The following is a 25,458-nucleotide window of genomic DNA, read 5'->3' on the forward strand; positions in this document are numbered from 1 at the left end:
CGCTCTACATACGGGCAACACGAGTAAAAACACAGATTAAAAACACTTCTGGCAGTTAAAGTGCTGTTCAGGTTCAATTTTTAAGAGCATGTGCAAATAGCTTTGTTTAAAATAGCTGGTACAATTTTAACAATGAGTGACGGCCTGGAGTCGAACTCAGTGTTGTAACAAGCAGTCTCTCTCCCCCCTCCTCATACGCTGCGCGGTCGCGTCATAGTACATTTTTATAGGGCTTCGGGAGATGACTAGAGCGCTGACTGGATCGCAGCGATTCCGCTCTACATACGGGCAACACGAGTAAAAACACAGATTAAAAACACTTCTGGCAGTTAAAGTGCTGTTCAGTTTCAATTTTTAAGAGCGTGTGAAAATAGCTTTGTTTAAAATAGCTGGTACAATTTTAACAATGAGTGACGGCCTGGAGTCGAACTCAGTGTTGTAACAAGCAGTCTCTCTCCCCCCTCCTCATACCTCATATGTTATGATATGTTTGCTCGCGGGCACGTTCCAGTCCCATAGTAAAGAGTTTGTGTGTAGCCCATGGCAGTGCTTAATTTGAGCTGGTGGTTTCTGGTGCTCGGCACCGGCACCTAATTGTCCACACTGCCACTTATGACAGCTGCCACATGGTGGTGCTGTTTGTATAATTTAGAGATGAGCAGAACAACAGTTGTTTATTAATTCAATATAGATTAAGAACAACTAATAAGTGTCGCCCAAGCCATTCTTATTACTTTGGGGGGCATTGAACAGTCTGAATTGTCTCACTTGTAGCAGTGTGATGGTTAGTGGTTGTGTAGGTACCTTCATAGGCAGCCCTGGCAGGGGCAATTGATGGTGCAAGCTGTGGTTGCCTTCTGACAAGGGCCCTGGCACTTACTCTTTTACAACTTAAGCACTGGGCCGTGGCCTGAGTCATAGTACTAGGACATTACAGGCAGGACATGCCCGCAGCAGGAGATATGTTTATTATGGGAACAGGACGTGGCCGCGAGCAGAGTTTGAGCATTCTGGGAGCAGGACATAGTGGGAGTTACAGGGTACAAGAACATTACAAATAAGACGAGGCAACAGGAGGGAATATATTTACTCTGTTGTCAGGACATAACAGCAGCAGGAGATATGTGTACACTGATGTCAGAACATGGCTGTGATATGTGACTACAGGGACAGAACATGGATCCAGGCTGCGTTTAAGTACTCTGGCGGCAGGACAAAGTAACCAGAGTTGTACATTACAAGTAGGACATGGAAGCAGGAGTGGTTAGGAGTACTCTGAGATCTTCTTTCTAAATACAATCAAATATTTGAACTTAAAAAGAAAATGGCAGCAGGAGGGGATACACTACATGTACTATAGGAACAGGACCTGGCCTCGAGCATAGAGTTGTGTGCTATAGGGCCTGGACATAGTAGGAGTCACTGGGTACCTGTACATTACAAATAGGACAGGGCGGCGGAAGGGGTATGTTTCCGCTGAGATCAGGACATGGCAGCATCAGTGGATATGACAACTTTACTACATGGACAAGGCATGGCTCCAAGTACTGAGTTTATGTATCATAGCACCAGGACATATTAGGAGACAAAGAGTAGTATTATAATAGAGTTAGGCCAAGGGGGCAGCAGTGGTTATGTATACTGTGAGGTCAGAAAATGGCAGCAGGAGGAGATACAATATGTGTACTATAAGAACAGGAAATGGCTTCAAGCCCAGAGATAATCCTATCTGGGAGCAGGGCATGGCTGGTTTCTGACAGTGGTAGTAAGATACAAGTGGGACATGGCAGGAAGCACAGGAAATGAAACGTGTCCTCTGTAGTTAAGACGGTTTACAACAACAAGCAACCATGTGGTCTGAAACGATATTTAATATAAGTCCTTTTTAATTTCAGCATGTGGAAAACATGAGGCAGGCCAGCCTCCTTGCTATTAGAAAATGTGTGTCTGAAATCCTGAAATTGATCACTCCTGCGCTAGCGCTCTCGGTGATAGCACCATTTGTGTTCTGCTGTATGTGTTTTAAAAAAAGAAGGAAAATCGTTTTTATACTTGCAAATTTGCTGTTGCTAGTGAGACCTGATTTGTGCACTGACTCCCCGGTCCACCGCAGCTATTCGGGCTGATTGATGTGGAGGGAGAACAGGGCGATCCTACTTCCTGGTTTTGCCATTATTCGGCGGCCATCTTAGTGGGGTGACGCTCTAGTGTTCCTTGAGCCCTGACTATTTAGGCTCACAGCGCCGACACGCTCGAGTTAATCCTGAAATTGATCACTCCTGCGCTAGCGCTCTCGGTGATAGCACCATTTGTGTTCTGCTGTATGTGTTTTTTTTAAAAAAGAAGGAAAATCGTTTTTATACTTGCAAATTTGCTGTTGCTAGTGAGACCTGATTTGTGCACTGACTCCCCGGTCCACCGCAGCTATTCGGGCTGATTGATGTGGAGGGAGAACAGGGCGATCCTACTTCCTGGTATTGCCATTATTCGGCGGCCATCTTAGTGGGGTGACGCTCTAGTGTTCCTTGAGCCCTGACTATTTAGGCTCCCAGCGCCGACACGCTCGAGTTAATCCTGAAATTGATCACTCCTGCGCTAGCGCTCTCGGTGATAGCACCATTTGTGTTCTGTTGTATGTGTTTTAAAAAAAAAAAAAAAAAAGAAGGAAAATCGTTTTTATACTTGCAAATTTGCTGTTGCTAGTGAGACCTGATTTGTGCACTGACTCCCCGGTCCACCGCAGCTATTCGGGCTGATTGATGTGGAGGGAGAACAGGGCGATCCTACTTCCTGGTATTGCCATTATTCGGCGGCCATCTTAGTGGGGTGACGCTCTAGTGTTCCTTGAGCCTAATCTATATCAACTCCCATTGTACCGCGCAGCGGCAGCGCCCTAGACGCGCCGAAGAGGCGCCAAAGAGAAGCCAGTCTGCGCCAGTCAGCGTCCAGACGCTTCCAGCTTCCGGTCCTAGCCGTTAACATGGTAGGAAACTTCCTTTCATATAGTACCTCCTCACTGTACGCACTGCGCCCTGCCTGCAACCCATTATGCATACACTCAGTCCTTCCTACAAATTCGAAGGCCCACTGTAAAACATGTGATTGGGGCATTCTTACCCAAAATACAGGGAAACATTCCTTCAAGCAGAAATGGAGGATGTTCCTCCTCAATTGCCGATCCCTGCCGCAACACTATGCTGAGCTGGCCATGTTGATAGAGGAGCTCAATCCTGATGTCCTCTTCTTAACAGAGACATGACTTCAGCTAGAAACCGATCCTGCGACAGTTTGGGCCATCCCCCAAGGTTATACTCTTAAACGATTGGATCGCAAGACTGGCAGAGGTGGAGGGTTGGCCATTATCTATAGGGACCACTTTAGATGCCGGGTCACTCCCTCCTCCACGCCAGCATGCAAGAACTTACATTTCACTCTTGAGTTCTCCCCTTCCACCACTTTCTCTGGTATTTTAGTCTATCGACCACCTGGCACCCTTAACAACTTCATCACTAACATGATGGATATAGTTGCCAGCCTAGTGCTCATCTCGGCAAATTTCACCCTGCTGGGTGATCTGAATTTACACCTAGACGATCCGCTTGACTCAATAGCCAACAGTTTTCGAACTAACCTTCAGTCCATTGACCTGTCCCAGAAAGGTTTTCAATCAACGCACATCAAGGGGCATCTCCTAGATCACATTTATAGTAATCTAGATAGCCTAACCGTCGAGGCTCCTGTACCACTACCTTGGACCGATCACTTTTTAGTACCCTTTACATGGTCCACATGCACTCCCCCCACTTTACGAATTCACAATAAGCATTGGGGAAGAAAATGGGCCTCTCTCCCACTTCCCAAGTGGAAACTAGCTCTCACAGAACAGCTACCCCCGAAGGTGGCCAATCCCAATACAGCCACTGTCAATTTTGATAACTGGATTTCCAGTTCCCTTGACCTAGTCCTGCCAAAGGAACCCCTGCACTTAATAAACAGAGCTAAAGTTTCTCCCTGGTACTCCCCGGTTCTTAGGACTATGAAACAATCCTGTCGCAAATTAGAGAGAGCCTGGAGACAAGAATACTCAGAATCAAAGAAAGCTGAGTACAGAGCCGCAATAAAGCTCTACAAAAACCAAATAAAATCTGCACAAGCCCATTTCTATGAAGCCAAAATCAACCTAGCTGCAAACTCCCCTAAAGAAATCTTTAAAGTAGCCAAATCTTTAATCTCCCCCCCTCCTCCTGAGCGTCTGTCATCCGACGGCGCGCAAACCCGTTGTAATAATTTAGCCACCTTCTTCTCTCAGAAGATCCAGGCCATTTATTCTTCATTTTCTACTGGCAATGGTGACACGATGAGCACCACCACTACAGATTCTGACCTCTTGGTTCCCAGCTCACTGGACAAATTCCCCTTCCTAGATCCCGTCACTTTAGATAGAATGCTTCTTAATGTCACCTCGGGATCTCCTAATGACCCAGCACCTCCGCAGACTCTCAATAAGGTGATGGATGTCATCCGCCCAGTCATCTTGGATGTCCTTAATGCCTCCATCTCCTCTAAATCTGTCCCAGTACCCTGGAAGTGTGCGATGGTTAGGGCCCTTTTGAAAAAGCCCACCTTGGACCAGAACAGCTTGGCCAACTTTCGCCCTATCTCCTTACTGCCCTGGATGAGCAAACTGCTTGAAAGGCACATCAATAATATCTTAGTAGACTACTTAGAATCAAGTAGTCTGCTATGTGCCTCTCAGACAGGTTTCCGCCCTCAGCATGGAACTGAAACTGCTCTCCTAGCGGTGACGGAAGAAACTAGATCGGTGCTGGATCGGGGAGGAAAAGCAGCCATCATATTACTCGACCTCAGTGCCGCGTTCGACACTGTTAACCATGCCACACTACTACATCGTTTGAAAGGCGTGGGCGTGGCGGGCGCGGCCCTGGAATGGCTGACCTCCTTCCTGGACGAGCGTTTCTTCCAGGTGTTTGAGGGTGAGGTAGTCTCCCCTAAGCAACCACTTAGCTGTGGGGTTCCCCAGGGCTCGTCCCTGAGCCCCACCCTTTTTAATGTCTATATGCGACCTCTAGCGGAGATAGTCCAGTCTTTTGGTGTGCGTATTGTCACCTACGCGGACGACACCCAACTGGTGGTCTCTCTGGACCACACCGAGGAGTCTTCCAACACCCTGGGCCTCTGTCTAGAGGCCGTTGCTAAGTGGATGCTGTCCTCCTGTCTCAAACTTAATGGGGAGAAGACGGAGAATATGTTATTGGGCAACTCTCCCCCGTCCACGCTGGCTTCCATTTGGCCCACTTGCCTTGGTGCTCCTCCTCCTCCTAAACCTCAGATAAAGAGCCTTGGAATCTGGCTCGATAAACCGCTGGACTTTTCGATCCAGGCTACCAAAACTGCCTCTACGTGCGTCGGTCTAATGAAAATGCTCCGTAAAGTCCTCCCTCTGCTTCCTTTCCAGGCGAGGAGAATCATGGTTCAGGCCCTGATACTCTCCCGCCTGGACTATGGAAATGCTCTATACCTAGGTGCTCCGGCATCAGTGACCAATAGGCTTCAAATCACACAAAACTGTGCCGCTCGATTACTATTTAACATCCCCCGTTGGCAGTCAGCTAAGAAAGCTCTAAAAGAACTGCACTGGCTCCCAATGGCCGCCAGAGCTCAGTTTAAGGCTATGTGCATTGTGCACAAATCCTTCCATCGTACAGGCCCTGCCATTCTGTTCCCCTTAGTTATGCCTTACGCTCCATCTAGAGCCCTTAGCTCTGGTTCACTGCACCTAGCAACTACAACAAAAATCAACAAAGCCCGATGGGGTGGCCGTTCCTTCTCCCATACCGCCGCGAGACTCTGGAATTCCCTCCCCTTAGCTCTCAGAGAAAATAATAACCGGTTGGCATTTAGGAAGGCTTTGAAAACCCACCTGTTCGCAAAAGCGTGTTATTCTCACCCTGCGGCCCGCCACAGTGATCAATTAAAGCGCTGCGAGGCCTCTGGGTAGTTACGCGCTATATAAATATAATTTTTCATTTCATTTCATTTCTCCTCTCTCCCGGTGTAAGGTTTCCAGCCAGAGATTCCTGGGATGGGCCGCCCTCACAGATAGAAGAGTGTAGGACAGATTCATTCTGAGGCCCTGATCCACATGTGCAGTTGTCCACCCAGCTAAGACTAGTCTTTAGAATGAAAGCAGAGAGAAAACCAGCTCCACCTTTGGTCCTCTTAGAGGCTAGCCACACTGTGAAACTGATTTGCTTCTATGGCTCCCTCATTTCGAGCAAAATTAATTAGGCTGTACCTAGGCTTCTTTAATTTATTTAATTTATTCTGACACCTGTAGAAATGGAAACTCAAGCAGGGGGTAGCAAACCAGGAACCCTAGTCACAGTGCTTATTTTGAGCAACTGTTTGCCAGTGCTCCACACCAGCACTTAATTCTCAACACCAGAACCTATGACAGTCAGCCACACGGTGGCGCCGTTTGTCTATTTTAGAGGTGAACACATGAACAGACAGTGTTTAATAATTCAATATACTTTGAAAAATGTACCAGCTGTCCAGGATAGTATTCTCGTTTTTGGAGGCTGGAATAGTAAGAACTGTCACACTTGTACGAATGTGATGTTAATATTTGTGTTTGTACTGGCACTGGCAGGAGCAATGGGTGGTGCAAGCTGCAGTGGCCTACTGCGAGGGCCCTAGCCCTTACTGTATTACAAATAAAGCACTGCCTAATCATGTTCTGGGTTTCATTTATCAACCTCATATATTTTAGGAGTTGTAGCACTGGGTCCATTCTGTTGGTCTATTGATAGACTATCTATGGATAGATATCACAACAGTGATTGGACCCAGAGTGTGAGCTTTGCACCCTTGGCATGGAGTGTTCCGGTAAGTTTACTTATGTTTATTGCCATGTATAGTAAGTGATGCTAAATCGACTCCTCCCTTCTACCATCTCACCCAGACTACTCGCCACTCTGTGGTATGATGCATTAATAGGTCACATACATGTACCCAGTTTTAATTAGAGCCACCGGAATTATGTGATTCTGTGGCCACTGTGTTTTCCTCATAATTATAGATTTGCCACACAATCCACCAAATTCTGGATAATGTGAACAAAAAAGAAATGCCTCTAACTGAAACAGATCAACAGATACTAAAACAAATAATAAGGCAACTTTTTCACCTGGACAGCATTAATGTGCATAAAAGTGAAATTCCAGCAAAACAAATACGGTAACAAATATGTCACAACATGCTGCATAATTTGCAACACATAATATGGGCCCTTATTCATGCAAAATTCCAGGGACCTTGGTTGTAGTGGGTTTCAAAGTTTGCTGACGTTGGGTCTGATTTTGATCTTGGCGGACGGGTTACTGTGTCACAACGTGATGGATATTCCATCAGCCGAAATATAAATCCCATAGGATATAATGGGATTTAGAAGTCGGTAGACGGGATTTAGAAGTCGGTGGACGGGATATCCGTCACCGTTGTGATGGAGTAACCCATCCACCAACATCTAAATCAGGCTCTTAGTCTCTTCATTGGACTCGCCTCACTGTACCAATACCCCTCTGTCTCCCATCGTACACATGTTACTCACAGCGCTCCAGGGAGTGGTGTACCAGCGGGCCCCACATGGGCCCAGGTTGCACGGCTGCAGGGAAGGCGGCTTCTCCAGGGACCCACACTCCGATGGATCCGTCACGTTGAACTCAGACCGCAACTTGCTCACACAGATGACATCACGCCTCTGGGTGCCGTCATCACACTCAGCAGAGCACTAGGGATGGAAGAGAGCGGGAAATCAGAAGGGAACGAGAAGAGCAGGTGGAAGTAGTAATGGAGAGCAAAAGAGGGAACACAAGAGAATCCAGAAAATGCTGAGATATGAGAGCACAGGACAGAGCATGAATCGGAGAAAGAGAATGGTAGGCAAAAACAGATAAATGAAAAGAGAAAAGCACAAGGCGGAGATAGAGAAAAGAGTGAAGGAAGGAGCGTGAATGTGGAAACCAGAAGTGCATGCGGAGGAAAGAGAAAAGGGAGGATTAAATGAGGGATTGTGAAAGGAAATGAAGCAAATATGATAGAAATGTGGAAAATAAGGAGAGAGAGAAGAGCAAAAGAGAGAAAGGAAATGAAGATCGTGGAGTGAACAAGGTGAATAAAAATGGACAGAGGAGGACAAAAGTCTAGGTGTGATGAAGTAGAGCAGCTGAAGGAGAGAAGAGGTGGATTTGTAGAGTGTGTGGAAGGAGAGCAGAGAGATGCGTAAGAGAGATTGACCATCAGTAATACTCAGCCACAAGTTCTGCCCAGCCCCTCTATCACATGGTGCGTGACGCTACCCCAGTCACATGTTCTATCCCAGTTGCTCAGTAACAAGTTGCGCTTTGCCTGGATGTGGCGGGTCAGAGGCAGACAAGCAGCTGATTGGGAGGGTTGAGCCAAAATGGAGTCTGTGGTCTCTCTTCGCACTAAGAGCCATAGTATGAGGTGAGCCATCAAGGGAGTTGGCATGTGAACACCACCACAAACGCCACGTAAACACATGATAAAGACGTTCAAACTAAAATGGGTAATTTCTTTTGTTAAAAGTAAAAGTTTCTAAACGTGAACGTTTCGCCACTGCAAATCCCCGACAGCACTACCATGGGTGAACCCAGATAAGTTTGTCATGGGCACTGCATATTTTGACAAAACTGTACCCGACTGAGCAGCAAACATGATTGTGCGTTAAACCCTTCACAGGTCAGGTGTTTATATTGGCACTTCTTGACCAGTCTTCCTTCAAGGTGCTCTAATATGTGCCAATCAAAATGAACTAAATTAGTGTAGTCGCATAATAGTAGTAGAAGCGTAGTTAACTAAAGTGATTTCCATAGGCTCACACATTTTAGGGAAGCAGGAATTTCAAATCAAGATTTTCTGCCTGCACCTTGTGTAACCAGTAGAAACTGGTTGAATATCACCCACCTCTCTTCCTTTTACTACCAGAGAGCAATGCTTGGTGTTTAATTATTTAATGACTAAATAACGCACCATGTTTGGTAAATACAAGTATCATATGGCGATTCAATTGGAGACATTATGTTTTAAGGCGTCTTTAAAAAAGTACAAAGTTTAACATAAGGACAGTAGGGGATTGATGGAGCAAGGTTTCGTAGACTTGCTCGGATGTAATCCACTTGTTTAACTTACTAACAAAGTTATTAATGAGTGTTGTGAATAATTAATGCGCACCACATGAACACGCGGGTTAGTGAAGCTTGCATATGTGTGTACTAATGTGGATAACAATGAAGACGGACTAATACCGCTTTAAACGGGGAACTTTTGTGCGCATGTGTCAACTGCATCTATGCAGTATGACGAACTAACGTTTGGAGGGAAATTTTGGCGCATGAGCAAAAGATACTAAAATGGAGTCTTGAAGACTCGCATGCATGGCATCTGCTTACTTGAAATGAAAACAAGCTATTTTACTAATGCTAATGCGGGAAAAGTATTAATAAGTAAAGGGGAATAGAGTAGAGGTTGGTGGCATACAGTGTGACCACTTTATTTGTGAAATTAATATTTGTTTTTCTGACTTTATCACTAGTGCGTATTTGGGCATCTCTCGTAAAACTGAATTAAGCTGAGTAATTTGAAGTCTGCGCATGTCCACTGAAAGTTAACCCGGAACGATGACTGAGAGATTCAATGGGAGCCATAGGACAAGTGTTACACCCTGGGAACGGATGGTGAAGAGTTCAACGATGAAGACTCTTATTCAAAATGTTATTATATTGTTCCAAAGTGAAATGTGACCGCGTATGAGAATCAAATTTATGAATAAAAATTAAGGGGATGGGTTTGCGAACAAGAGTTGAACTGATTTTAATGACATGTAAGCATGGTGTGATAGAGCTTCCCCCCTTGTCTAACCAATCATATTTCGTATTTTTACGATATTGAAACATTAGTGAGAGTAACATGAAGAACGAAAGGTATAATTAAGCTAGCTTTAGTTAATTAGGGAGACACAGATGCTGTGAGTCGTGGGTGCTGTCTCTGCTGCGAAAGATGCTGTTGCTGGGAGAGATGCTGATGAAAAGCCGAATGCAGAACTTGAAGCAGAACTTTCTATCCTAAGTTAATTGGGTTAGATCAGAAGATCACGGAAGAATCACGAGGAGGAAGAGAGTGTCAGAGAGGGGTGCGGCGCAATCGGCGGTATTCTAGAGAGGTCAACTATCCTGTCCTGAAGTCTTTGTCTCCTGACCTATCCCGGGGACCCTTACCAGCTCTTTGGCCAGGGGGTTGGTCTTTCACACCATCCTCGGTAAATATAATTTCTCGTTATTTGCTGATGTTCGTTTCTCTCTGTCCTCTCCCTTTCTGAGCATTGATTATTGTATGAGTCAGAGGTAAATGTTTTGGAGTTAATGAATTGAGTCTGCCTCTCCTATGAATGTTGGTGACTACACTGTATTTGTGAGATGGTTCTCATAGATTTATTTGGATAAAGATTTAAAACTTTCCTGAGTCTGTGGTTATTTACTTTGAATAAAGAACAGTTAGTTTTATGTTATTCTCACCATCAACTAGTTCAACTAATGGTCCATTGACCAGAGGAAAGAACTACCTTGATCAGTGAAAGGTTAGTTAGGAGTATTAAATAACTAATCCTAAACATTGTTGAAATTACAAACTTGACCCTAGCGGTTTACGCACTGTGAGTTTATGGGCCCAGGTGAGTATATGATAGTGGAGTATCTGTTGTTGTTGAACCGCTGGATCAGGATTATTTTTATGTTAATATCACTGCCTTAAATTGTTTTGGTTTTTTTAAAAACCAAGACAAGAAAAGCTGAAGAGAGACTTCAATGAGGGTATTTACATCAATTAAAACAACAAAAAAGACTCTGACGTAAGGCATAGGTAGCACGACCACACTGGGAACCGAAACCGGCCCTGGAAAGCAGCTTGGTCAGTCCTGGAAGGGGGTGGGGGTGCTAGTGGAAAGCACCACTCCCGTCTCACCGCTGTCGCTTCTGTTACAGGGGGCCGAGGCCGATATTGCAAAATAAGTCCCCGGTAACAAAAACAGCCCCCTAGGGGTCCAAAACCGGTCCCCACTCTGGCGGCCCACCGGGGAAACGCCGGGTGCCCGATAGGTAGCTCTTCTTCCAGTGTTACAGGTCTTCAGTGAGACACATGTGTACTGCAGCTACACTCTGCAGAACAACTGTCTTTTAGATTTCATGTGCTCAGCTAGCCTGCATTTAGTCTTTTTAATTTTTTTTCTTATTTTTAAAGATGGTACAGGGCAGTGCACGGGTTCTTGGCTTTGCTCCATTTTGGGACTCAAGTCCCAATGGGACAGGGGTCAAGACAAACCAAACATTTGTCTAGAATTCTGCTGGGTTTGTCCACCTCTTTGGAATGCTATGGCGTAACCGCGCCAAATATGCATAGGCACATTACTACTAAAGTTGTTACCACTACTATTATTAAAGGCGATTCATTACATTAATAATACTTGTAACTTTAAATTTCACAGTATTTTTTTAGCATTATATCAATTTGAGAAGGGTGTAACATATTACGGAACAAATGTAGCATTTATTTTTCCAGTCTCAGAAAGATGAAAGGTTGAGGCTCTTCTCCTGGCATTCCAAATGTCCACATTTAATGTACAGGCAGCTGTATGAAGCAAGCCTGTTATCCTATTAACATATTTAATTGTCATTTTGAGTAGCCATGGTATTCTAGTCACCAACTCACCTGACTCCAAGGGCCCGTGTACCACAGTATGACCCTGCTGCAAGGTCCACCATCACAGGCCCTCATATCCGCCGGTCTGTATCCCGTGCAGGCTTCGCCCGACTCCCCGCCGACCTCACTGGACAAGCACACCACTGATCGGCGCTGGATTCCCGTGCCACACTCCGCCGAGCACTGTATCGGGTATAGAGGAGAAAGCACGCATCACAAAATCATTCAAATCGCACCACTGTAGAACTCCAGTAAGAACAACTCTAGCACCCGACAACCATACTCAAAAACTCTGCAGAACACAAATCCATACGGAGAGAGTCAGGATCCTGCACCATCACCACACCTCAGGACTTGATGAAGGGCAAGCTACTTACCCGTAACATCTTATAGAACACAGGTTTGCCTGCAGGATATCAGTCACAGCTTCATTCGCGAGAGCTTTCTGCCATCTGCCTACTAGGGGCAACAGATGCACACATCTACCTTGACATAAGATCCCTTCCAGGTTAGCACATCCTGTATAGGTACCTAGAGAAACAACGCCCTAGAACCTGTTCCACCTTCATCCAGGACCTTCGGAGACCAAAAGCCTAATAGGGAAGGGGGCTGAGCAGAGTCACTCAGACACAACCACAAAGCTACACGATGAATTATACAGAGTTATTCTATTGTTTAATGGTAACCATTCAGGCTTCAAAACCAACTTGTCTCACTGATTTTCTGCGGTTGAACAAGGCAGCAATGGAAGTATAACTGGCTTCCTTACTTTATCACTTTAACCACGTGCCATGTAATTCCTAACTGCTCCTTCAACAACATTACCTATTCCTACCACTGATAGTTCCGGCTTACCTGCCTCTCTCTTAAGCCTCTGCCAAGATCTCCTCTAGGCACAAAATATCAGTCTTACTTCCCTCTAAATAACTTTTGCTCCAGAAGCTCTCATTTCTCCTATGACAAATCCTGGTGTTACTAGCGACGAGGCACTGTGCACCCATTATGCATTACTGTAGTACAGAAGAGTGGGAGGGCGGGGCAGAACCACAAATTAACAAAAATGTAAATGATCATCTGTGTTCACTGCTTTCAGTGTGATGCATTACATTCTTGTAAATGCCTGTAACCGATACTGAACATTGCGTGGCCTGACATCATTATCACATGTCAATGTAATGCATCACAAAATGGTAGCCGCACACCACATTATGATAGAACTACATTAAATGTTGCCCTAAATTGAAACAGGAAACCACTGAATTCGAGATATGTCACTCTCACTTCTGGAATGATGAATATTTATAGAATCTGAGAAAGTTACTTTAGCCTGAAGAAGCCCCACTGTTTTCCAGGACGAAACACGATGGCTGTATTCATCATCATACTGTAAAATTAAATAAATGACATTTTTCTACTACACAAGATTTAAGGGACTGCTAAGACTTCCATTTAAAACATCACAAATTGTTGAAAAGCAATTAACGCAAATGATCAATTACATTGTTATTAATTCTTGGTCATGCCCTTCCCATTCTTTTGTGTTTGATACTTTTAAGGGTTTTTGCATCAGTTAAACCACAGAGTAGGGCACTCATTTTTTCTAGAACGACTCTGAGTGTGGTAGCACATATCACAGCTGTTCAAAGCAGCAGCTTTAGAAGTCCATGAATTACTATAGTTTTCGTAACCCCCGCCTCTCTTGTGTCACATTTCAACCAATTCCTAAAGAGTCCTCTCGGCTACCAAAGACAACCTCTAATCTCTTCTTCTCTTCACCACATAAGTGCTTTTGAAGGAATACACAAATACTAAGGCCAAACACAAATAGTCAAATGCAATATTCTACTGATATGCACCTGTCAGCCATCTTGCAATATTGTGGGCCCTACACGCCTATTAAATGGTAAACATAAGTACTCTGAATTGTGGTAAATTCTTACTGTGAATCTATAGTCCCTCATACACCCAGAAGAGAGCTCAACTTAAGCATAATTGTGTCAGCTACCCACAGATCTTTGGTCTATGTGCATGGAGCATCCTACCGTATTCTGAACTTCGGCTCATATGTCTCTAACCTCCTTGTATACGAATTCACATTGAGGATTCGTCTACGCTGTGTATCCAATATTGTGAAACCTGTGGCTACCACAATGCCCTGTGTTACCTTGGAAAAGACAATCGTAAACGATTTGTTGGAATATGCTCATTAGTAAGGCTATTATAAGCTGGACCTTACATGCAAAAGCTTCCGAAGTAAGCTTATAGTTTACAATCTGTAGGTTTAGACAGGCCTTAGGCAGCTGGAAACAGTTCTTTTCAAACAGTTTCTACAAGGTTAATACAACTGTACTTTATACGGTTTGTGCAGTGGTACATTGCTAGCTGTAAATAAGACAGTTAGATTTGGTCAGCTTGAAAGTGTTTTCTAGATTCTTTCTACAAGATTAATACTAGGCCTGCTTCCGTCTTCGGAAGTGGTAAGCCTGACTATTGCAACAATCCACTATAACTTCCCTTTCTTGATACTGAAGCCACACACACCCTTTTTGTCCACCTTCAAAATCCTGTTTTGAGCCTCCTCAACTGTGCCAGGCACCAAGTTCTCATTCCAAAATGTCACCATGTCTACACTAAGAAATTCCTTCACCTTAAGGAAGGGGATGCAAACAATTAAAAGAGAGGTCAATGCTTTTAATATAATGGTAATTCAAAGTAGATTCCTAGTGTCAGCTGAGTGGCCCAAGTGGCCCAGTTCCCCCACAGACCTTTGCCATCATTGGGGGCCTCCACCAAGCACTTGTAAACGTTAATATATTAAAATATAGTACAATGACCATTTATACCCAGTCCATACATGATAAATCAACAATCGCTTCTCTCCTGTTCTACGCGAGCTCTCCCTTTAGGTGCAAACCATTACCGTGCGGCTCCAGTCGTCATGGAACCAGCTGCGGACGCAGGGCCCCATATCACAGGACTCGCTGGTCTTGGGGCGCAGGCGGACGCTGCAATCCCCCTCACTTAAGACGTCACCAAGGTTACTGATGCATCGCACATTCCGCATCCGCTGACCTGTTCCACACATCACCGAGCACTGTGGAAACGGAGAGGAGATAAGTCATTATTGTCTCCCTTAACATCACTAGCTCAATCATGAAGGTCATCTTTGGTTTAGCATCATTGGCTTCAGTAACCATCATCCTAAGACCAACATCGTCATCTTCACCTTCTCTCTTGTCATTCTTCTGTTCCACCAGCTCCCTGCAGCACTCATCTTCAGCCCTGGGCCTTTCTTCTGCTCCACTAGTAGTTCCCTTCCTAGAAGCCTTAGGGACCCATGCCCTGCTGCTCCCGGGCACCCCCACATCCACTCCTCTACCTGTAGTCCCATGGATTCTTGTGTCTCAACCCCACCTGGCCACCATACCATGCCATGTCATGTCTCGGAGTCAGGACAAAGACTGGATGTTTTAAAGTGAACCCAAACTCCTCTCATTTTACACTATTCCCTAACACAGTCTTAATCCATCCTATCTTCCTCTTCCACGATTCCTTACACAACATTATCTCTTGCCCCCCTCTTCTGAATCCCTCACCCACTCCTGCATTCATTTGTCTGTCCCCCTACTATCCCCCGTTTCTGTGAAGTTTTCTTGTTCTCTCTCTTGCTAATTCTAATTTCACCACACATCTCTGCCCGATGATCTTCCCTTTGTCGCTCTCTTAATTGCGCCCCTGTGCCCTCACTTTAGAGGTTTCTCCACGGCATCCTCCTTGGACACCAAGGTGCTCGATCCCCTATCAATAATACAATTTTCCTCTAAGCATCTCTTCAGAGCTTTCTCTCTCCTGTGACACTCTCTCCTGGCTTTTGAGTGCCACAGAAGAGAGAAATTTATTTATTTGGGTAGAGTTGGTGCGCTCTCACCTCCCTCTAGTGCACCTCCCTCCTATTAGCATCCCAGGACTCACTTCTAAGACACTTTGCCTGTGGCACATTGGCTCTTGCCATGTCTGGTTTCCTTACCGTGGTCCAGTTGGTGCTGATCTCCCAGTGGCTGCAGATGCGGAGTTGGCAGGATTGGGTGACGTTGGGTTTCTCCAGCTGGCTGCACCGCTGTGGGTGGACCATGGTTGTGCGGTTGGCGTACATCTGGCGACAAATAACCTGGCGGTGCTGCATCCCAGGCCCACAAGACTTGCTGCACGCAGACCACTCACCTGCATCCCAGCTACAGCAAGATAAAGAGAACAGTCACTTTACCTTTGTAAGGCAACAATCAATCCAGTGCCTACAGAAGAGCACAGCTGGCTTTACCTAGAGCTTGGTGGTTGCAGGACATCTGCCCATAAACTGTGATGTCCAACGTGCTCTACTGCAGGGCCTCTTTGAACTTTATATTGGCCTGACAAGACATTTGATGGGGGGGAGGGGGCAGATACGCCACACGGATCTCGCTCCACGCATGCACCTGTACCTAAAAGTAGTGTCCAGCACCCTGGAACCTTGGTGAGGACTGACCCTTGCAATACAGTCTGTTGGGATGCAAATTTGTTATGCAGCTTTCAACAGCCTGTAACTGAACTTTGTATGTTTTGTCAATAAAAGGAGCATTTAAATTGGCAAAAGTCAACGACGTGGGAGCTGTAACTCTTCATCAAAGCGGTTTTTGACGTAAGGTTGTGTTTCTTAACACTAAGCTGTGAGTCCATTGCAAGTTTGTTTATCTGATCCGTTGCGAGGATTTTCCGGCTGTAGGTGAACTGCCAGTCTACTAACTCCTTACACTCAGTTATTTTGTAAAAATAATAACAAAATAGGTGTAGGTGCCCAAATTTGTCTTGGGAGCCAGTAGTTGGTGCTTCAGAACGCTGGGGTTGCTGAAAACCAAGGCTCATGTCCTTCCATCACCCTGCACTTCCTGTCCCTTTATTTCACTTTTGCAGGTTCATTTCATCACAGCTTTCTCACTTAGTCACTGTTTTCCTATCTTTCTCTTCCTCCATTCCCCTTTCCCCCTCTGAGTCAAAGCCCAACTATGAAAAGCATGTCCAGGACCCGACAGTAAGTGCTGCACCCACCACCGGCACAAACTCAGCACTGCTACTCGCGCCCACTCACAAATGAAGTTCTCTCCATCATAACATGTACAGAACACCTACCCTTCTTGGGGATGCAAACTCAAAAAATATAAAAACCACCTTACAGCGGCTACCTGAAAGGAATGTCCCAGAGGTAGAGACGTTCCTTCCGGGTAGCCACTGATCGCCGAAAAGCAGCTGCACCGGCTTGACGGCAGTATCAAAACAAGCATGCCATGGGCCTTGGTGCAATAAAGGAAAATGGCCACCTTGACTGCTGTTGTAGTAGACTAAAGCAATTATCAGATTACTATGCCCCCCCCCCCCCCCAGGACCCCTTACTTCAGTGAGTGAAACTGTGGTGCCACTGCACCTGCGCCACCAATGATAGCTACATCCCTGCTTGGCGGTTCTCCTGGCTGGCGTCTAGCCTACTGTCCTAAAAAAAACTCTTAAATGGGGTACTGTTATGGCTGGACTTTCTTCTTAAAATAATTGCCAATGAATTCTGAAGGCTCTGTGACTGCAGTACACAAAGGATGCACGAGAGGGCGCAAGAAGACCAGTAATGTTACTGGATAGGCGCAAACAAGGCCATGGCAACTGACATATTAAACCTTATCACTCCCGCATAATTATTTCCCTTCCGGTGAAGTCTTGTTTTCATAAAATAGGGAAACTAAAAGCTGGCGTGAAACAAATAACACTACTCGTTTCAGTGAAAGTCGCGCGTCTGTCCGCCATAACACTTATAGAGAACACACTGCAAAGATTTCTCTTTGAAGTTAGACTGTTGGCGCTATTGTTAAACAATACAATGGCCACACACTATCAACCTCGGAAGGATGAAGAGCAGATCGAGATCAAACGGGATTGGACTGATTATGGAGGTCATAAGAAGGCTTCTATAAAAACATGCAGCAAGTGAGCTACGATAACTGCTAAAGGTAAAACGAAGGTTAACAATCAAGTCATAAACAACCATTGGTAAAGTCAATCGGTGTGGCAGGCATTAGCAAATCCAGTTTCAGGGAGGATGTAGTAAATAAATCGTTCTCAGTAAGTCCCAGTGCGGTGTGCCAACCACCCTACAAACGCAGCAGCTTCTGTGCACTTTCATTGTGAGCGTACAGCAGAATCCTGCAGGACAAGGAAGATTTTTTTTCCACGCCTTTCTTTCTGCTTACCAGAACTAATTTTATCAAACTTACACTAAAGAAAGATTGAGTTCAAACCTGAAATGGTTTTAAGTTATGCCTTGTAGGTTGCACTGAACTGGGGTGGCAGAGTGGGCTAAAGAACGGTGATGGATCAAACCCAGATCTGTTGACTGGGTGTGAGTGTTTGATTGGTTCTGATGCTCCGTCCATCACCACCCCCTTTTGTACCGCTTTGTAGGTTGCAGGCAGCTGTTGCACATTGCACGGAGCTGTTTTACCATGATTGTAACACTGGTGATCTGTGTGTAACACGAGGATCTCTGCAAACAAATCAGTTTAACCATGGAGCTAGTTTACACACAATTCTTACCTGTGATCTACACACATACTCTGCAAAATTATGGGGAGGGAGGAACTGGGAGAAGCGGTAAAGGGGCTAAGGCAGGTGGAAGAGAGATAAAAAGACAAAGAAAGAAAGAGAGAAATAGAGACCAAGAAAAAGAGATTGACTGCAATTCGTTTCATTTCTTTTTCCTAGAGATACCAAGTTTCTAGTTATTCTTGGCTGGTAATGGGGTTCAGCCCCTCGCCGAGGGACCTGCCCACATTTCCAGCCAAGAACATGAGCACTCCTCTGGCTTCAGAAACAGGAAACCCACCATTAACTTCTCCAACCACACGCGTAAATCACGAAGCAAGGCATTAGAAGTGGCGGAACACCTCGTGGTACGTACAAGGCCGGGCACGGCTGGGTGCTGCACACTTCTTGGGAGGGCGCGGGTCTGCTGGCGGGGTCGCAGTCGGCCTCGTGCACTTCTTCGTGGGAGCTGCGGGACACGCATCGGATGATGGGGAGCCAAAACCCTGCAACATGACAACAACGGAGAGCTTAGGACATTCTAGCGCCTCGAAGACCGAGCTATACAGCGAGCACTACAGGCAATTCCCTCCACTACAAGACAGAAGTTCCATATTTGTTACTGAGTCGAATATTTACGAGTAATATTCATTAGCTTCTCATCACCTTCCTCTTCCCAGGGCATATTTCCGTGAGGATACACCGAAAAGGCACCCCCACGACGACATCAGTGACGAAACACATACCTTTTAATGCACAGGTGTCAAACTTTGGTCTAGCCAGGCCAGATCTTGGGGATGTATGCGGGAACCCCGCATGCATTTTACCCCGCATGCCTTTACAATGCAGTCACTACCCTGACTGCGACCTCACCACTTACTTTTCCACTTAAGTCGTTACAGCGACTTGCCTATGGGTGGCGCTGGAGTTTGTAATAGTATAAATAACTATTCCAACTCCAGTCTACGCAACAGTAGGAAAGACGTTGGATGTAAGATTCACCACCAGTCCAACAACGCTCCCTCTAAAGCAAGTCACTGTAAAACTTGCAGGGTAAAGGAATGCGTGGTAACTTCACAGTCGAGGTAGTGACTGCGTTGTGGAGGCAGGTCGCAGTTCTGACTGCGGGGTAAATGACCTTTCCCTCCACTTAGATATATAGAATGTAAGCACATTTTGTCGAGATATCTGGAAAGTCTGGCATGTATTCAACCTCCTTAGACCTATATTTGTCGCCCTTGCTCTAATACACACTAGCTAAAAAAAAAAAAAAACACAATGTAGCTGGTGCTTAATTTATAAAAGAGTCAGTGTTGAGAGCAAAGTTTTGCTCAGAAGTCTATAGCCAGTGGTGTTGAAGGTCAGGGTGCCATATATTAATGCTGCGTAGCTTTGATTCCACCTCATGCTTGTAGAGTCCACGCACTCCCTGCCCCTTAATCTCACTCTTACGGGTCCCTGCTTTCTCCCTCAGTGACTGTTTTAACTTTTTTCTCTTTCTCCTCCTTTTTGTGTTGTTCTCTCTCCTGCTCCGGATCAAAACCTGTTAAGGAAAAATAAGTGCAAGTCCCCAAAAGTGAATGCAGTTGGACTCCACCTGTAACCACTATCTCAAATTAGGCCCTGCATGCAGCAATCGAATGAACCTCTCACACCAAATAAAAGACTCTGTTCCACTGTCTACATCTAGCCTAAGTGTAGTGCTTAATTTGCACCGGTGGTTTCCGGTGCTCGGCACTTGTCAAAAACAGCACCTATGACAGTCTGCCACCTGGTGGCGCTGTTTGTCTGATTGAGAGAAGAGCACAACAGTTCTTCATTAATTCAATATACATTAAAAATGATTAGTGCCTGCAGTCCAATCCATCCTTATAGCTATAATGGCCTGGAATAATCTGAACTGTCACACTTGTAGGAGTGTGACGGTTAGTAGTTGTGTTGATACTGTCATTGGCAGCACTGACAGGGGCAATGGGTGGTGCAAGCTGCAGTGCCTTGGCACGTATAATTTTTTTTTTTTAACAAATTATTCACTGCTCCAGTGTAGCATGAATGTGAAGCAATAAGCCTAGGTAGCTGTCCTATGTAGGTGTATGACATAGTATCACGACCCTTGTCACATCGGGCATCACATGCTGGAAAATGCAAACAATGACAGAAAGATCACTCCCTCCTCCCCAGCAAAGGCAGAGTTGTCATTGGGTGGAAACCCGGGACAGTCTCACACAGACTCTGGTCATCTATGGTCAATGCTCAAAATGTAAACTTTGTTTTTATACATTCAATCTGGATTGCAATCACCAGTTGACTGATTTAGTAGATAGAACTTGTGCCCATGCTTCACCCTGCACAGTAGAGTTTACCACGCCCGAGGAAGCCTCCAAGAAGATTCTTCTATCCCTCACCCCGCCCGAGGAGGCTTCCAAGAGGATTCTTCTCCCATCCCTCACCGTGCCCGAGGAAGCCTCCAAGAGGATTCTTCTCCCACCCATCACTGAGCCCGAGGATGTCTCCTAGAGAATCCTTCTCCCACCCCTCCCCCGCGCCCAAGGAAGCCTCCAAGAAGATTCTTCTTCCATCCCTCACCGCGCCCGAGGAGGCTTCCAAGAGGATTCTTCTCCCATCCCTCATTGTGCCTGAGGAAGCCTCCTAGAGGATTCTTCTCCCATCCCTCACCGTGCCCGAGGAAGCCTCCAAGAGGATTCTTCTCCCACCCATCACTGAGCCCGAGGATGTCTCCTAGAGAATTCTTCTCCCACCCCTCACCGCGCCCAAGGAAGCCTCCGAGAGGATTCTTCTCCCATCCCTCACCGCGCCCGAGGAAGCCTCCAAGAGGATTCTTTTCCCACCCCTCACCGCGCCCGAGGAAGCCTCTAAGAAGATTCTTCTCCCATCCCCCACCGCGCCCGAGGATGCTTCCTAGAGAATTCTTCTCCCACCGCTCACCATGCCCGAGGAAGCCTCCAAGAGGATTCTTCTCCCATCCCTCACCGTGCCAGAGGAAGCCTCCAAGAGGATTCTTCTCCTACCCCTCACTGCGCCCGAGGAGGCCTCCAAGAGGATTCTTCTCCCATCCCTCACCATGCCCGAGGAAGCCTCCAAGAGGATTCTTCTACCATCCCTCACCGCGCCAGAGGAAGCCTCCAAGAGGATTTTTCTCCCACCGCTCACTGCGCCCGAGGAGGCCTCCAAGAGGATTCTTTTCCCACCCCTCACCGCGCCCGAGGAAGCCTCTAAGAAGATTCTTCTCCCATCCCTCACCGCGCCCGAGGAAGCCTCCAAGAGGATTCTTCTCCCATCCCTCACCGCACCTGAGGATGCTTCCTAGATAATTCTTCTCCCACCCCTCACTGCGTCCAAGGAAGCCTCCAAGAGGATTTTTCACTCACCGTGCCTGAGGAAGCCTCCAAGAGGATTCTTCTCCCATCCCTCACTGCGCCCGAGGAAGCCTCCAAGAGGATTCTTCTCCCATCCCTCTCCATGCCCCTAGGAGGCTTCCAAGAAGATTCTTCTCCCATCCCTCACCACATCGGAGGAAGCCTCCAAGAGGATTCTTTTCTCATCCCTTACCGCACCCGAGGAGGCCTCCAAGAGCATTCTTCTCCCATCCCTCACCGCGCCAGAGGAGGCCTCCTAGAGGATTTTTCTTCCATCCTTCACCACACCCGAGGAGGCCTCAAAGAGGATTCTTCTCCCACCCATCACTGAGCCCGAGGATGTCTCCTAGAGAATTCTTCTCCCACCCCTCCCCGCGCCCAGGGAAGCCTCCAAGAGGATTCTTTTCCCACCCCTCACCATGCCCGAGGATGCTTCCTAGAGAATTATTCTCCCACCCCTCACCATGCCCGAGGAAGCCTCCAAGAGGTTTCTTTTCCGACCCCTCACGGCACCCGAGGAAGCCTCTAAAAAGATTCTTCTCCCATCCCTCACTGCGCCCGAGGATGCTTCCTAGAGAATTCTTCTCCCACCTCTCACCGCGCCCGAGGAAGCCTCCACGAGATTCTTCTCTGATCCCTCACCGTGCCCGAGGAAGCCTCCAAGAGGATTCTCCTCCCATCCCTCACTACGCCCGAGGAGGCCTCCAAGAGGATTCTTCTCCCACCCCTCACCATTCCCCGAGGAAGCCTCCACGAGATTCTTCTCTGATCCCTCACCACGCCTGAGGAAGCCTCCAAGAGGATTCTTCTCCCATCCCTAAAATGGTGTCATAAAACCAGCTCCATCAGGCCATCATGGACTGCATTGTGGGAGGCTGTGCTGAGATACAATCTAAAATGCACAGCATTGAGTGTTCTTAAGATGAAACGGGTATATGTACATTATTTACACGGGATGCTAAAAAAGGATCAACATTAGCAGTATTAAAAATCAGAGAGAAGAGGTTGCTGGGGCATAGATATGCGAGGAGTGAACACCTTTAAAAGCTAATAAACAGAAAGGCCTCGAATACGAATGGAGCATTTTTTTACAAATGTAATCCTGCACCCAGAATTACTGGTACTGTTGGGTCTGGCAATTCCTGGGCAGGCAGAACTCCCAGGAAAATGTCAGTTTTATAAGGAAGGCATTACTGTAGGAATATGCGTTTCTGCACTGGCTCCTACAGGGCATCCCTCATTCCGGGCTTTTTTGGCCAAACACACTCTGCCAAGATTTTCCTGCCAAAATCTCTGTGAGGAAATCGAATAGGGAGAGCCATGTTCACATATAACCTTCAGCACGTAACTTGTTTGAGGCCAAAGTTTCACAAACTAAACTTTAATACTTAACCAAAATGGTAACTAATACATACTCAGAACTCTTAAACTGTTTTTCACAAGAACTGTATGATACTGCAGACACAGCCCTTTTCCTCCATTCCTTTTTTACATAGTCTCCATTTTCCACATTAATCAAGTGATGTTTCTGATGAACTTTTTTCCAATCACTTATTTGATTTTTTAGAAGACCTTCTATAATACAGATCTGGGCTCTATGGTTCCACGTAGAGCATTCAAGTGCCCTCTGCTGCTCTGCTAGATTAGATGAGTCGTGGTGTCTCTAACCCTAGAAAGCAAACCTTTTTTAAGACACTGATATCTTGTGTCATGCATTCTGAAGTTTAATTCATAGAAAAGTATACCTCCACTTAATGATCTCGAGCACAGGTTGTTAGGGCCAAGGTATGGTCATGACGTTTCAAGGACAAACTCAAAGTTACAAACTATTGTCCATAGAGACACTTGGACTGCTAGATCTTTAGTCAACCCACACACACCTTGTTAATATTCACCACACACACCTTAATATCTGCCCACACACACATGTTAATATCTGCCCACGCACACCCTGTTAATATGCATGACCCAGCTCCTTGGCACCTTTATTCACATCAGTCCATCCAGTCGTTAGTGAGAAGGAAATATGGGCAAGCCAGTGGCAATGAAATAGGATGGTGAGAAATGATGGCAACAACTGTGAAGTGAGGCTAGTGAAGGTTATGGAAGGAGGGTGGTGAAGGCTCTGGAAAGAGACTGGTGAAGGATGAGAAGTGAGAGCTGGTCAAGGATGTGGAGCAGGGCTGGTGAAGGTTGTGGCACATGGTTGATGAAGGCTGTGAGGCTGGTGAGGGCTGTGGGTGAGGCTGGTGAAGGATGTGGAGGGAGGTTGTGGGTGAGGCTGGTGAGGGCTGTGGAGCGAGGATGGTGAAGTATGTGGAACACGACTGCTGAAGAACGAAGAGTGATACCTGGTGAAGATTGGGAAATGAGGCTGGTGAAAATAGTGAGGCATGTACTCTAAAGGTTGTGAGGTGTGACTGGTGAATGCAGTGGAGTGAGGCTGGTGAAGGGCAAAGAGTGATGGCTAGTGAATTCTGTGGACCAAGGCTGGTGAAGGACAAAGAGTGAGGGCTAGTGAAGAATGTTGAGCGAGGCTGGTGAAGGACAAAGAGTGAGGGCTAGTGAATGCTGTGGAGTGAGGCTGGTGAAGGGCAAAGAGTGAGGGCTAGTGAATTCTGTTGAGCGAGGCTGGTGAAGGACAAAGTGAGGGCTAGTGAATTCCGTTGAGCGAGGCTGGTGAAGGACAAAGAGTGAGGGCTAGTGAATTCTGTGGAGCGAGACTGGTGAAGGACAAAGTGAGGGCTAGTGAATTCTCTGGAGCGAGGCTGGTGAAGGACAGAGTGAGGGCTAGTGAATTCTGTGGAGCGAGACTGGTGAAGGACAAAGAGTGAGGGCTAGTGAAGAATGTTGAGCAAGGCTGGTGAAGGACAAAGAGTGAGGGCTAGTGAATGCTGTGGAGTGAATCTGGTAAATGACAAAGGGTGAGGGCTAGTGAAGGATGTGGAGCGAGGCTGATAATGGCTGTGGATAAAGACTGGTGAAGGACAACGAGTGATGGCCGGTCCAAGAAGTGGAACAAGGCTAGTGAAGGCTGTGGAATGAGACTGGTGTAAGTGAAGAGTGAGTGCTGGTGAAGGATGTAGATTGAGGCTGGTGAAGGCTGTGAGCAAGGCTTGTAAAAGATGTGGAGGGAGGCTGGTGAAGGCTATCGAGGAAGACTGGTGAAGGCTGTCGAGCGAGGCTGGTTAAGGCTGTGCAGTGAGGATGGTGAAGGCAGTGGAGTGAGAGTGGTGATGGCTGACAAGAGAGAGGCTAGTGAAAACTGTATTTGAAGTTGGCCCGAGTGACAGTAAGCTCACTGCGGGCTGCTGTGATTCTTGCTGCACTCCACAGTATTTTCATCTCCAAACAATTTCACCTGCCAAAAACTAACGTGAGAGTACTATTAGCATTGGCCTAGTAACGCCTTCAGAATCCCTTCCAGCTGGCAGAAAAATAAAATGTATTAATTTGAAAAAGACCTGTATTCAGGCGGCCTGCAGAGCATCTCAGATGGATCCAATTTATCCCAAACCCAACATCAATTTTAGGCCCGATCAACACGTTGAAGCAGTTATGGGGTAAAAATGCTTCATCAATCAAACCAGCCTTCATCACTATCGCAGGGGGAAACTATCCTTGTTCTCGTGAGTTAATACAGGTTCTCAGGGCACCGTTTCTTCCACCACAAGTTCATACATGA

General features: G+C 46.4%; 1 protein-coding gene across 2 annotated transcripts in view; it reads right to left on the reverse strand.

Moving 5' to 3' along the window:
• Positions 1-25,458, reverse strand: part of ADAMTSL4 (ADAMTS like 4) — a 264,753-nt gene that overhangs the window by 10,551 nt on the left and 228,744 nt on the right. For both annotated transcript variants that reach the window (XM_085639415.1, XM_085639416.1), the window contains exons 12-16: positions 18,773-18,902; positions 15,824-16,028; positions 14,717-14,890; positions 11,806-11,979; positions 7,634-7,813 (exon numbers count right to left, since the gene is read on the reverse strand). In XM_085639415.1, coding sequence (XP_085495541.1) covers positions 7,634-7,813; positions 11,806-11,979; positions 14,717-14,890; positions 15,824-16,028; positions 18,773-18,902 — 863 coding nt within the window. The remainder of the gene's footprint in view (positions 1-7,633; positions 7,814-11,805; positions 11,980-14,716; positions 14,891-15,823; positions 16,029-18,772; positions 18,903-25,458) is intronic.

The sequence above is a fragment of the Triturus cristatus genome, chromosome 12 (genome assembly GCF_964204655.1).
Source record: "Triturus cristatus chromosome 12, aTriCri1.1, whole genome shotgun sequence".
NCBI lineage: Eukaryota > Metazoa > Chordata > Amphibia > Caudata > Salamandridae > Triturus > Triturus cristatus.